We start from the raw sequence: 13,494 nt of genomic DNA on the forward strand, positions 1-13,494 counted from the left end.
AGGTAATTGTAGTTCAGCTGAGTTAGCTTTTACCATTTTGTATATTAGTATAAAATAGTAAATATGTGTGTTTGGTGCGAAGAGCTGAAAGGGCGCTCAGTTTATCCGTTTGCCTTTGGACGTTGCGCAGAGCAAAATGCGGAAGGAAGCAAAACATGAGAGAGGTGCACTTGAGGTGGGACCTCTCCTTTCCCCTGAACCTGCCCCGTTTCAACGTGTGGCAGGCTCAGCTTTGAAAGCCTGTGAGGGCGAAACCTTTCGCTTAGAAACCCGCCCCCGGGCCTGCGGGGTGAGGCGGCCGCCGCCTCCCGGCCCCAACGCCGCCACCCCCGGCCCGGGCCAGGCCGCAGCGCGTCCCGGGGCGTTGTGCTGAGGGGCCGGGGCGGGCACGGTGAGTGCCGGGGCCGAGCCGTGAGGCCGGGGCTGAGGCGAGACCGGGGCTGAGGCGGGGCCGAGCCGTGGCGTCGCCTCAGCGGGGCCCGGCGGGCGGGCGGGCGCTATGATCGGCACGGTGCTGTGCTACGTGCTGCTGCCGGCCGCGCGGCTCCTCCGGGCCCTGCGAGGTAACGCGGCCCCGGGCGGGCGGGGGGCGGCGTCGTGGAGGCCCCGGGGGCTCCCCGCAGCCGCCCCGCGGTGTCGGGGCCTGCCCCTGGGGCGCGGGGCGGGTGTGGGGGAGCTGGGGGCGGCCTCCTCGGGAGCCTTCCCGGCCCTCAGCCGCCCCGCGGGGCCTGGCCTGGCAGCACGGAGGTGCTGCTGGCCCCCGGGTGTGACTGCTCCGGGCGGCTGTCGCAGGGAACCTCAGCAAAAAAGCCATGTGGAGGAGAAGGGAGTTGCTGGTCTGCAGCAGGGAGCAGTGTTTGTGTGTAATTCGTAGCAAGAGAGCAGTGCGGCATCTGCGATGGCCATACAGGTGAAAGGAGCCCCCGGCTCTTTCTGTTGTGCACCGCTGATATCAGCATATCCAGAAGTGTCACATGAACAGCAGGGATTTTTTTTTTAAATCGTATATCAATCATCAGGTGTTTTTAAATCCTTATCAGGATTCCTTCTGTGCGTATATTCTCTCTGATAAGGCCTTCAGTTGTTCACATCTGTCCCTCTGCTTCTTTATTTTTCACCTATTCATTACAGAACAGTATTTTAGCACATTCATATTTTAAATAACTACTTCAAGGCCTCTTACCTTACCGTTTTCACTGAATCCCTGGAAAGACACTTGCTCCAAGTGGTCATCTACAAGCGCTCAGCTTCGTAACCCACGTACCCCATCAGCTAACTTCTACAGACTGCACCTTCATGTGTTGTTGAGAGCAGGTACAATTTCCACAGCACCTTTTAACCCGGCTGGCTGTGGCACTGCCTGAGTTAGAACTGCGCTCTGTGGCATTGGTAAAGCCATTGTTGTGCTGTACAATTTCAGTGACTTTGACTAATATAACTAGAATTGGACTGTGGCCTAGCATTAAGAGGCAGGGTAAGTTATTTAGGCTGTATCTACTTTTCTTCAGGGAAGTCACTTGTTTGGGTTGTCACGCGGAATGGTTGTAGTGCACTGAGCTACAGCAAATGCACTGGGGAAAAATAAAAAAAGGTGAGAAAGGCCTTTCATCTGTATTATGTTAATTTATTTTCTTAATGGCAGATGCTTTCTTTACCTGTCGAAAGAATGTGCTTCTGGCGAAGAGCACGTCCACCCAGATAGAAGGCATCTTTGCTGCAACCAGAGGAAATTCGGTCCAGGAAGAGCAGGAAGCCCTACTCCAGCAGTGGCTGGAAGAAGGAGCAGGGAATCTGCCAGCCAGTGAGAGTGCTCCAGCAGTGGGGAAAGTATCAGCTACACTCACTAGTGACTGGTTAGAAGGTTCAGAGCTATTGATGAGTAGCCTTAGCGACCTGAATTCGGCTCCAGAAGTCACGTGGCGTGCCGGTCAGCAGCTCACGGAGCTATGTGCCTTGGCTTCTTCAGAACCACAAGACCATGCAGTGACTAAACTGGAAAAATTACCAGCGGAGAAGACAGTGGCTGTAGTAGGCAGCGCTCCGTGGGCAGCTGTGGTGCCACAGACGGATCACCAGATGGTTGGCTGTGCCCCTATCGGTGTGGGAGGGCAGCACGAAGACCCGGCCGTGCTGGCATGGAGCTTAGCAGGTGGTGCAGAGATGGTGCCAACAGAGCCCCCTGCCTGGCCTGTTCAGGATACTGTACAATTTTGTCCCCTCCTGGAGGAGGTACCCTACCACGGTCAGTGGCAACAGCTCTGAATCTAATGTTTAGTTGGGAATTTGTTGGGAACCTGGTTAGGTTGTAGTGTCTGGGTGAGGTGAATGGGTCTGGGCTTCCTGGCTGTACCACAATGATTGTATCAGTTTGTATAGAATTGACAAGATCTGCTACTGAAAGCTACAAAGTAAGTTTTTGCTGAGGCAGGGCTGCTTTCAGCTAGTAATCTCAGTGCTTCTAGATTGTCTGGATATTGATATGTTAATTTCCCAGGACCTGTGCCTGAAAAATACAGAAAGAACCCAAAAGTTGGTAGAATTTTTCAGTATGCTCAGTCTGGTCTTCTGTTAACCCTTCCTCATTGACGTATACACAAATGAATCCAAACAAAGCACCCAAAACCCAAAGTGGGTGAGGGTTTGCTCAAGCCTAGAGAATGTGATTGACTATATTCTGGGTCTCAGGGAAACAAAAGTATCAGGAGGGTACCCAACATGGCTGTAATTTGTCTTTTTTGTCTCTTGCATATAGAAATTTTATGGAGAGACTGGGAGGATCTTTCTGTCCAGCCTTGTGAGCTAGAGCAGGCTTCAAAAAACCCTCCTCTCTTTGAATTTCGAGTCATGTCTTACAACATCCTGGCCCAGGACCTGGTGGAACAGGGCCATGATCTTTACATACACTGTCATCCGGACATCCTGAACTGGGACTACCGCCTTCCGAACATTTTACAGGAGATCCAGCACTGGGATCCTGATGTGAGTATGACTGAGCCCCTTCCACATTGGTATCACCAGAATTTTAACTTCTTGTTTGATCTAACAGCTTGTTTGTTTGTTTGTTTAATAGTGGTGGGGGAAGTCCTGGGAAGATGCTACTTGGTAACTCAGTGCTGATTCCTCTGAGATTAATTGAGGCTTCAAGTACATATTTTTTGGGTGCCTGTTTTGTTTGGACTGTGTTTCTGTAGCAACTAGTAATACTTTGAAAGCAGGGGTTAACTTAGTAAACAGCAGAAGTGGAAGAAGAGGTAATGCATTTTTGGGAGAGAAGGACCAGGCTTGCAGGGCAGCATAGGAGAGGATTTCGTGACTTTCTCTATTGGTGTGATGAAGGATCTTTCACCTCATCACTGGATAACTGAGTGGTAAGCTAATGTGACCCAGAAAGTTGTCATTCTCTGGCTGGGAAGTACAGGACAGAGGTGCAGTGATGGCCTTTTTGTTTGCAGGGTTAGTATGTGAGTGCACTTTTGCACTTCCTTCCTTCCCCAAAACAAGGTAACTGGCAAATGCTGGTGGAGCGAGTGAGGTCTCTGCCTTCCTTCCAGGTTCTGTGTCTCCAGGAGGTGCAAGAGAACCATTACTGGGAGCAGCTGGAGCCAACGTTCAAGAAGATGGGTACGTCCTCTGTTTGTGTGTCTGTACCTCCAACTCACGGGACTGGCCAAGCAGTTCTTCCTGCTTAACGTCTTCAAAGCACTCAGTCTTCATAGAACTCTTCTTCCTTTTTCTCTGAGCAGCTGCTGGCCCTGCTTCTGGGCTGTCTGCCTAGAGTTTCACCCTTTCTTTTCTAACTGATCTTTCTCCTATTTGACAGATCAGAGTAACAAAATTGAGAGGGTCCTAGACAGACAAAGAGAGAAAAAACTCACGATTGTGAATAATAAACTGCGATTACTGGGACAGAATTGGGTATAATGCTGTGCCCAGGGCATTACAAAAGGAGCAATTGTATTGTACAAAATGTTGTACCCAAAGGAGCAGAGGTTGGAGTCCATGCCTCCCAAGTAATGAATCCTGTTATGTGCCCCAACATTGCTTATAGCTAGTGGGAACTGAGGCCTTAAGGAATGCTGACCTGGAATGTAAAATGTTATGTAACTAAGCAACCAGGTTTTCACGAGTAGGGTTGCTTTATTGGCCAGTGATGGATGATTTTTGTAGTTAAGCCAAATTCTGTTGTAGAAAACAGTGTGAAAATTAGCAAGATAGGATTGCGTAGGGATTGGAGAAATCATCCTTCTGGATGGGTCTCCCAGATTGAATTGCATTCTCCCAAAATTGTAGTGGGAGCTTCTTCTACTGCATAGACTTGCTGAACTCTCCAGTGATGGAGAGCCTAAGGTAGTGGCCAGATCAGCTTTTAATGCGTGATGGTTTCTTTCCAGGCTTTGATTGCTTCTATAAACGGAGAACTGGGAGAAAGACCGATGGCTGTGCAGTGTGCTTTAAGGACAGCAGGTTCCAGCTGATCAGCGTCAGCCCCATAGAGTATTTCCGTCCTGGCCTGGACGTCCTCAATCGGGATAACGTGGGCTTGGTGTTGCTGCTACAGCCTCTGCTCCCAGAGGGCCTGGATCTGAAGGCAGTCAGTCCTCTGTGCGTGGCCAACACTCACGTGCTGTTCAATCCCCGGCGGGGAGATATCAAACTTGCCCAGATGGCCTTGCTCCTAGCAGAGATCGACAAGATTGCAAAAACTCCCGAAGGCAGCTACTATCCTGTCATCTTGTGTGGAGACCTGAACTCTGTGCCTGATTCTCCACTTTACAAATTCATCCGGAATGGTCAGCTTTCCTATCATGGGATGCCAGCCTGGAAGGTAGGTGCCAGCCAGAGCTCGGATTGTGTAGCTTCTTGCTGTGTGCTGCTGAAGAAATGCATGGCTGTATTTCTTTCCCTCGTGAGAAAATAGTCTCGATATTAAATTTAGTTACTCAGGACTCATCCTCAATGCCTCAAGTGCTGCTGAGGAAAGAAGCAGACAAACGCATGTGCTGTTTCCAACTCACCTTTTTTGGTTTCTCTAGAGGCAAACCAGCGATAACAGACACTTAATTTCAGGTCCTGGTTCTCCCTTGCTATGGGATGTTTGTGCCTAGGTGACTAGAAGTGTAGGCAAGTACAACTCCACCGAGACATACTGAAATTTTATGTAGATGTTTGATATGAAAACAGTTTTGCTCATGAAATGGACCTATGCTAGACTCCTCCTGTGGGAATTTGTTAATGTGTATCCGCATTCAAATGTGATACTGGATTTTGAGCTAAATCTTCAGCTCAGTAATGGATGTCTGCAAAATATATTCAGTCATGAGAATTTTAGTTAACTGTATCCATCCTGCAGAGCTGAAGGTTTATAATGTCTGCACTACATTCTAAATGGCTTATTTTACATCTTTCCATGAGGGCATTCTCCTGTTTTGCTCCTGGTGAGTGTGTATACATGTATTGTCTACAGCTTGCAACTTGCAAAAGTTCTGTTACATATTACTGACATTTCCCCTCCTGTTCCTTGCCTCCTTGCAGGTGTCCGGTCAGGAAGACTTTTCCCAGCAGTTGCATTCTCGGAAACTGGTGGCCCCTCTGTGGCCGTGTTCACTGGGTGTAACAGACAACTGCCAATATGTTACTCGGTGCCAGCCAAAGAAACAGGGTGAGCTCCGGTGTGAACTGAGAACATGAGTTTGCTGAGGCTGGGGAGTCTGTGGGCATTGCTGACTCTCTGCATAGCTGAGGCATGCGTTGCATGAGGCAGTCAGCAATGATTCTCTTCTATCCTTTTCTGTGATATGTGAATTAAATTTAATTTTTCTGGAGTCTATCACAGCAGCCCAATTTCTGGCATCTTTCCCTCGTCAACAGCTGAATGGTCCCTTACAAGTAACGGTTGCCCTGCATACCTCTTTTATAGTCCCACATTTTAGCTTTTGTGCAATTGGAAGTGATCTTCAGCAGCCACAGCTTTTAGCTGCATGTGTTTGTATGAGCAGTTTTGGGCAGTGTTTACACACTATTATTAAGAAATCACCAAGAGCCCGCTTTAAATCAATGTGTTCCTGACTGTTTCTATCGAGGATTCAAAAAAAAATGACCCCATGCTAAACAGCTTTTGTTGGAAGCTTGACTATGAAACTTGCATTCATCCTGATCTGCAGAACCGTGCTTTCTTTTTAGGCAGACTTGAGTTTTCTCAAGTTGCAAGCTAGCCAATCTGTCTAAAAGTCCTTTGAGCTTAGGACCTAGAGTTTCAGAAAGGACATCCTTAATTTGTCTAATCATGATGGATGCGTTAGCTAAATGCTCTGTTCTTCTACACCAATATACCTGCTGTGATGTGTGTTTAGATTAAGTGATTCTCATGGCATAAAGGTGCTTGGGCTCAAAAATCTCAAACTAAAGAGGTCTCAGTAGTATGTAGATGTCCCCTGTAGATGTGGCTTTGCTGCAGACACTTTATTCCCTTCAATTATATTTCTGTCTGCAGGCAGACGTAAGTACAGCCGGGACTTCCTGCTCCAGTTCCATTTTTGTGATATTGCCTGTGAACGACCACCACAACTAGTCCTCTTGGAAGGTGTGACAGATGCTAAACCAGGTATTAATGCGATATTTTTCAGCTCATGACTCTCCTAGCTGGATTTTGATGAAAAATGGAATTGGAGGTGATGCCTGGTGAGAAAAGGCGAAGATGGAAGGGTAGCATTTTGTGGCTGTGTGATTATTAATGGATTCCACGAGAACTCAGAGGACAGTATTGCTGTCCTCGTATAGTGAGTCTTGCAATGTTGTGTTCCTTGAAATGCACGGAGATTCAGGCTCTTTAGGAGGCTGTTTCTGACAAAGGCATTTTTTTCACCACCTCAAGGTTTTTGTTGCAGTAGAACAAACCTGAAGACCATCACATCACAATGGCTGCAACATAAATGTCTCTGGATGCTGGTACCCAGTAGGCACTGTTGCATCCCTGGGCTTTGTGGCATAGCTGTTTCTGCTCTCCATTTCTGTTCAGTCTTTCTTAGTTGCCCTTTGTGTAAGCTGTAGGCTAAGGCAAATGAACTTGAGATTAAACTACCCTGGGCTTTGATAGTATTAAATGCTTTAGGGACATGTCCTTACCTTCGTAGGACAGAATATGACTTTTCAGTTGTTTGCAGCAATCTGCTCTCAGGATGTTCCTGTTAGTCTTAGACTGGGATTTCCTTTGAATATTTTCCTGTATGGTGCCTTTGACTAGAAGCTATTGCTCTTCTTGGGCAAAAGAATTTGTTTGGTCTCAGGAGAAACTTCTCAGACTTGGGATGAGCAGCCTCTTCCAGTATTTATGTAGGTTTGTCTGGAATCTCTCTGCTCTCTTGCAGACCGCCCTGCATACTGGCCCAAGCACGCTGCTGTAGTGAATGACCCCGATCTCCAGCCACTCATCCCAAGGTAATTGAGTGCACCTTCAGTGGTCCTGCTCTTCAAACCCTGTCTCATTTTCCTCAATGCTGAAAATCTGACTAAAGTAAAGACTGAAATAAATGTGCGGGTGGAAGAGAGTAAGGAGGGCTATCTGGAACAGCCAGATCCACCTCCCCCCAGGGTTGTCCCAGTAACTGGGCGCTGTCCTGTCAGCATTGGGTCGGTGAGGCCAAGAATGAAGGGCATAGACAGGACAGGGTATTGGAGACAAGGTAAGTTCGTAGTCTGCTCTGTCTTCAGTGCAAGGGGAGTGAATAATTCAGGAAGGCTGTCTCTCTGTATGTGTTCTCAAACACACAGATGGTTTGGAGGGTTGCATCAGCAAAGGAACATCCAACTTCAGCTGTGACTGTAACACTGAACGCTGCATTGTCCTCTTTCCTTTCTCGGTAAATTCTGGCTGTTCATGTGCAGGTCTTCAGGTGTTATCCAGCATGGCCTCAACCTGACCTCTGTCTACAGCCACTACCTGCCACAGAGGGGACGCTCAGAGGTCACAACCATGCCCATGGGACTTGGTGCCACCGTTGATTATATCTTCTACTCGGCAGAGCCTGTGGAAAATGGGAGCAGAGGGGGTGAGTGCGGCAATGCAGGGGTTATACCTGCGGCATTGGGAGAGGGCTGTGAGGTATAACAGTGCAGCTCTGTGCTGGGCAGAACAGTTCATTGGTCTGGGGTAGATCTACAGGGTGTGACTTTGAAGTGATGCACAAAGGGGAAGCAATATCTGTTCAGGTATCTAAGAAGACAGTATTTGGTGTGGAAAAACTGAGGCTGCTCAGAGGAGGTTCGTGTAGACTTCTAAGGAAGCCAGAACAGAATGCATTCTGCTTCCTTTGTCTATCTATCTACTTGTGCTCCTGGTAACAGGCAGTGCTGAGTCCTAAGTTCAAGGCTCGGACTTTAAGTCTGATTGTGACCACGCACTGTCCTTAGAAGGAGGTGACTCTTCTTACGGTGACAGTACCTCTCTACTACCTGACACAACAGTTAGTCTAATGAAAGACTACATGTAAATGCATCCAGGAACTGCCTCTGACATGGTTTGCATTATGTCAGAGTCAACTTTGAGGAGGAAGTGAGGAGTGAAGGGGAAAATTTGAAGCTATCTCTAGGATTTATAGGAAGCACCTTTCATTCCACTGTAAGCAACTGCCTGCTGAATTTAACATATTCTTGATAAGCATATGAAACCATTGAATTGCAGTAATGAAACCATTGAATTGCAGTATTACAGGTTGCTCACTGCTTTCACATCTAGACCCAAAGGTGCATGCAGTGTTTGTGCAGAATGTCTTCCTTTATCAGGAAAAGGATCGGAAACCATTGACAAGCATCCCTCTGAGAGTCTGTGGAGCTAATGTTCAGCACCAGCCTTCAGCTGATGTTTCTTTCCACTTTGTCAGGTCGCAGGCTGTACCGGGATGGAGTCCTGAAGCTACTTGGCCGCCTTTCCCTTCTCTCTGAAGATGTCTTGTTGATGGCAAATGGCTTACCAAATCCTTTTTGTTCATCTGATCATCTCTGCCTGCTGGCTAGCTTTGGCTTGGAGATCTCCAGCCTCAGAGAGGGTTAGTGATGGTCCCCTTTCCCTAAAGAAAAGCTGTTTTGAACGCAGCGGTTTGAGGCTCTGGATGCACAACCTGCTTGCAAGAAAACTCTTATTTTTGTCATGCCCTCAGAATCCTTTTCTCCCGTTACACCCTCATAAAAACCAGGGATGAAAGAGTTGGAGCCCTTCCTGTGTTGGTATTTTGTGGGTCTCTGCAAACCTGAACTCTGCTTCCAGTGGGCTTCTGGTTATGTTCAGGCATTGTCATCTCTAAAAGGGATCCGTGTTCCACAGCTTCATTTAACAGATGTGTTAGTGCTGCAGGAACCAACCTCACTCCCATGTTTATTTGTCCTGTGACAAGATCTTCAGGGACTGGGGAAATAGGCAATGCTGTCCACTTCTGTTCAGTTCATTGCTACAAAGCAGCAGGACATGTATACACCAATATTTTTTTGCACACCAAAACAATATTTCTTTTAATTTCTGGGTGATAGGTTATGGAGCATGGTCCTTTGGGAGCAGTGGTTCTGCTAACTGCTTAGAAATTGCTTTTACTTAATAATTATAAGGGCTGCACTGCCGTCAGAAAAAAAATGTATAGTTGAGCCCTTTCATCAAGAAGCTCCCTACTGTGTCTAGTGGTCCAGGGAAGGGGATTGCTTGGAATGGAGGCAGGGGTTCTACAGAGCCACCCACAGGAGCTCTAGATCCACAGCAAGAGCCTAGAGGCCTTGGGAAAGGCTCCCTTCCTTTCTGGCAGTCTTGGAGTGGTTCCTAGGAAACTTGTGGGGAGAAGCTCATCCCAGTGAATGTCAGATGAAGAAAACTGTCCTGTAAGATGTAACGACCCCAGGAGTCTACAGCTCCCAAAAGGGAGGTGAAAATGGAACGTGTAAAGAGGAAACAGCCATCGAATGGAAGAGCTGAAGAGATTCTCGCTTGCCCTTCTTTTTCTGTGTCCTTCCTATTCTGTTTGGCTTTTTGGGACAGAAAACCAACCTATGGCATCCTGCTGGGCCAGGCTCCCAGCTTTCTGAGCTAGCCACGTTTAGTTAGAACCCATAGGACTGACTCCTGTCTCTTGACAGACGTTGGGAGGGAGGGAAGGCTGTGTCCTTGGAGGCAGTCACTCGGATCCCGGTGTACCTTTGATGTCCTGTTAGTGTAGTTTTCTCATCAGTATCCTGGACAGCACAAATACAACAGAACTGTACCTGTTCCTGGGGCAGATTCCTTAGTTCAGCATGACTTCTGGTGCTCAGTTTTGCTGTAAGAGATGGGAGCAATATTGACAGAAACATTTCTAACATTCTGTTCACAAATGGGGCTGGGAAATCCTGTCCTGCCTCAGTCAGATTTTTGAGAGAGTGTACAAAAAGACTTTAAATACCATTTCCTCTTTTTGTGTCACACTGGGGAGTTTCATATTTTAAATGTTACTTTCTTTATTGAAAAATAAAATGTTTCTAATTTAAGAAAAAAAAAAAAAAAACAACAACAAAGTAACTGTAGCAGCTTGTGCTCCTGGTAGCTAAACTCTTTGAAGACTTGCTCAACAGGGTGCTTCTGGCTAGGATATGAAAGAGGAGAACATGAATTAGCTACACAAGACAGTAATGATGGGTGAGGAGAGGGAAGAAGTAGCTCTAGCTGTTGTCTCCTATTGCATCCTCGGATCCCAGAGGTGGTCTATTTAGCCTCAGTGGTTATCTTGCAAAATGGGTTGCATTCAAGAACCCTTCCCCTTCTTCCAAAAAAAACCCAAATGCTGCTGATCCTTTACAGCTGATTTCTGTAAGTCACAGGAACAAGGGGTGGGGGCTGTGTTCTGTCCCCATATGACTGCATACAAACTGCATATCCTTGCCCCTGCCACATGGTGTGGCATTTGCTTGGTGACGTGTGGATGGCTTTGGCTGTACCAGCTGGGATAATGTGTAGGAATCTGTATAAGTGAACAGAAATCTGGGGTGAGTATGTTTGCAGCTTTATTTGCCCCAAGTTTCACAGGTAATGGCTCTCATCTAACACCGGTGTGCTTGTGCCTGGGGAGGGATGCAGAGCTGTGTGTTTCTGTGGATGGTTTATTTTGAGAGTTGCACTAATTTGTGTAGGTATTTTAACTTGGATTTTGTTACTGGTTTTATTTGTGAAAGGAGGGGAGGAAAGGGAAATCTGTGCAACTAGGAACTTTATTTTTCTGCCAGGCTGTTTGCAGGTTGCCAGAAAGCAGCCTGGTAGCAGATAACTCCCACCAGCTGGTAACATTGGAAAGGGAAACTGGGAAGACCCTGAAGGTTTAAAAACAACCCATCAAAAGCAAAACAAAAAACACTGTGACACATAGTGCTGCCACTTGAAATGTTAACCTTCTGCTTTGGTTGTAGCTGCTGGCCTGCTCTGATGGTCAGGTAATGAAGGGTGGGAGGGGTGTGTGTGTGTGTGTGTGTGTGTGTGACAGGCCTGCTGCCCCTCTGCCCCACATGCACTGTACGCTGTCAGATGAGCTGGTTGCCCAAGCACCCTGCCAGTTTTACGATGTGGTTGAGGCACAGGGAGCTGTGCTTGAGCATTACAAGTGCTTCTTCCATTACATTTAGACCAAAGACTTGACTTTTCTTCTGTGTATCTTGCATGAAGGCATCTGTTGTGAGGCTTTAAGGTTCCAGATATATTTTGTTGGAAAATCTGTTTCACAGGTCAGCCTAACACTTTTTTTTTTTTTTTTTTTCCAATACATGAAATTGTATGGTATGGACTTGGAATGGTTAAGCTGCTGAACACTGTGGATATAGAGCCATATGCTTAAAAAAAACCAGGACGATGCCTGCAAATCTTCCATTTCTGCTTTCTGAGGATTAGAAAGCTCAATCTTGTAGCTCCCAAAGCCTTGGCTCACGTATGTTTCCTTGGGCATTTGTGGGTGAAACTTGCAGAAATGCAGGACCATTACAGTTGATTGCTGTGGTTGTTTTGATTACTGTCCCTGTAGCTCTGCTGTAGACCCTACAGACTTGCCCTGTTTCAGGAAAGAAGAATAGCTGCTCTAGAGCAATTCAGAGTTGGGAGACCTGTGAGTGCCTATGGCTACAGACTATAGGGGGAGTTTGTGGGTGGGATGGATGGAAATAGTCCCTGCCACCAACATGGCAGCTATTACATAGTTGTAGGGGGAAAATAATGCTTTTTTCAAAATCAAAGCTCTGACGCTTTGAGAATATCACATAGTGATATAATAACAAACTGTGGTAATGAGCAACTGGAGGTGGGAAGCAGAATTAAGAGATTCCAGACTCTTAACACTGTTTCTTGACCTAAATGTCTGAGTATTTGCAATTAACATGGCTTTCTGATAAATTACAGAGAGGTATGTAAACAGTTATGAACAAGAATATCTACAATCGGAAAGAGGTGTTATAGAGGTAGGTTCTACCTCATATTCTCAGTAGTGATGTAGAGAGAGCTCAGGGAGATTGGTACTTAGGGAAAGGGATGCCAGAGACCACTGGCAGCATGCATACCTACCCTATAATCAGTCTCCTAAGCTGCAGGGACATGCAGCTGTAGAGGCAAACACAGATTTGACAAAGGATCTTAGCTAGACAACAGCTTAAATTGCACCACAGCTGCTAGGCTGTAATTAATTACACCATTTAGATGGAAGTCCAACTTCTTTAGCTTTCTCAGAGTCTTAAGTTTGTCACTTCACGAGGATGCCCTTTATAATCAGTTCCCCAAAATATGTGGGATGGGGGAGTGGTAAACAGTGTAATTGCTCTAATTTCTGTCCTTTTGTCAATAAATGAACCTTGGCTGCTGCTTGAGGTCTTCTTTCTCTATGCCTTTTCCTTATGAGGTGTCTTTCTGGCAGCTGTTTTCCCATGACTGCCAGATCCAATTATCTTTCTAAGTTACTGGTGTTTATTTATTTCTTCATGTAGAAGCTATGGGTGAATTCTTTAGGGGTAAGTTGTATTATAAACTCAACATTTTAACAGTGTCAAGCCATAAGATAGTGAGTTCCCCATCCCTCATCTCTGAAGAGTTAAGTGGGAGGGATGGGAGCTCTGAAATCAACACTTAGATAGGAATAACTCTTGTTAAATAAAAACAAAAACAATCAAGAAATCAAGATTTGCTGTTAGTGCCCTTCGTGCCACCTGCTTTGTGAAGCACAGGAGATCAAAGGACCGTAGTTCCTCTTCTCTAGAGTCTGCTAGATGCTCCAAGAAAAATTGTGCATCTCAGAGATGCTCTTTCAAGAGCAGATCAAGGTACTTGTTGGGCCCCTAATGATTTTTGAGAGTGATTATCTTAGCAAACAGTCTGCAGGTCAGGGCTCTGCTAGACTGCAATTTTTCCTCCCATTGTTACCACCTTACTAATGAAGGTTTGCTGAATGTACGGCTAGGACTGTGCAAACATTTAGGGTTCATCCAAATGCAGATGAAGCCTTTTTGTGGCTCATA

General features: G+C 46.5%; 1 protein-coding gene across 1 annotated transcript; it reads left to right on the plus strand.

Moving 5' to 3' along the window:
• The first annotated feature begins 441 nt into the window (after positions 1–441).
• On the plus strand, positions 442–12,806 carry ANGEL1 (angel homolog 1). The gene is made up of 10 exons (XM_084287707.1): positions 442–563; positions 1,643–2,242; positions 2,753–2,979; positions 3,552–3,621; positions 4,392–4,825; positions 5,533–5,659; positions 6,491–6,601; positions 7,365–7,434; positions 7,882–8,045; positions 8,877–12,806. The coding sequence occupies exons 1-10, from the start codon at positions 500–502 to the stop codon at positions 9,044–9,046; spliced, it is 2,037 nt and encodes a 678-aa protein (XP_084143833.1). The 5' UTR covers positions 442–499; the 3' UTR covers positions 9,047–12,806.
• The last annotated feature ends 688 nt before the right edge of the window (positions 12,807–13,494 follow it).

The sequence above is a fragment of the Netta rufina genome (assembly GCF_964035555.1).
Source record: "Netta rufina genome assembly, chromosome: 5".
NCBI lineage: Eukaryota > Metazoa > Chordata > Aves > Anseriformes > Anatidae > Netta > Netta rufina.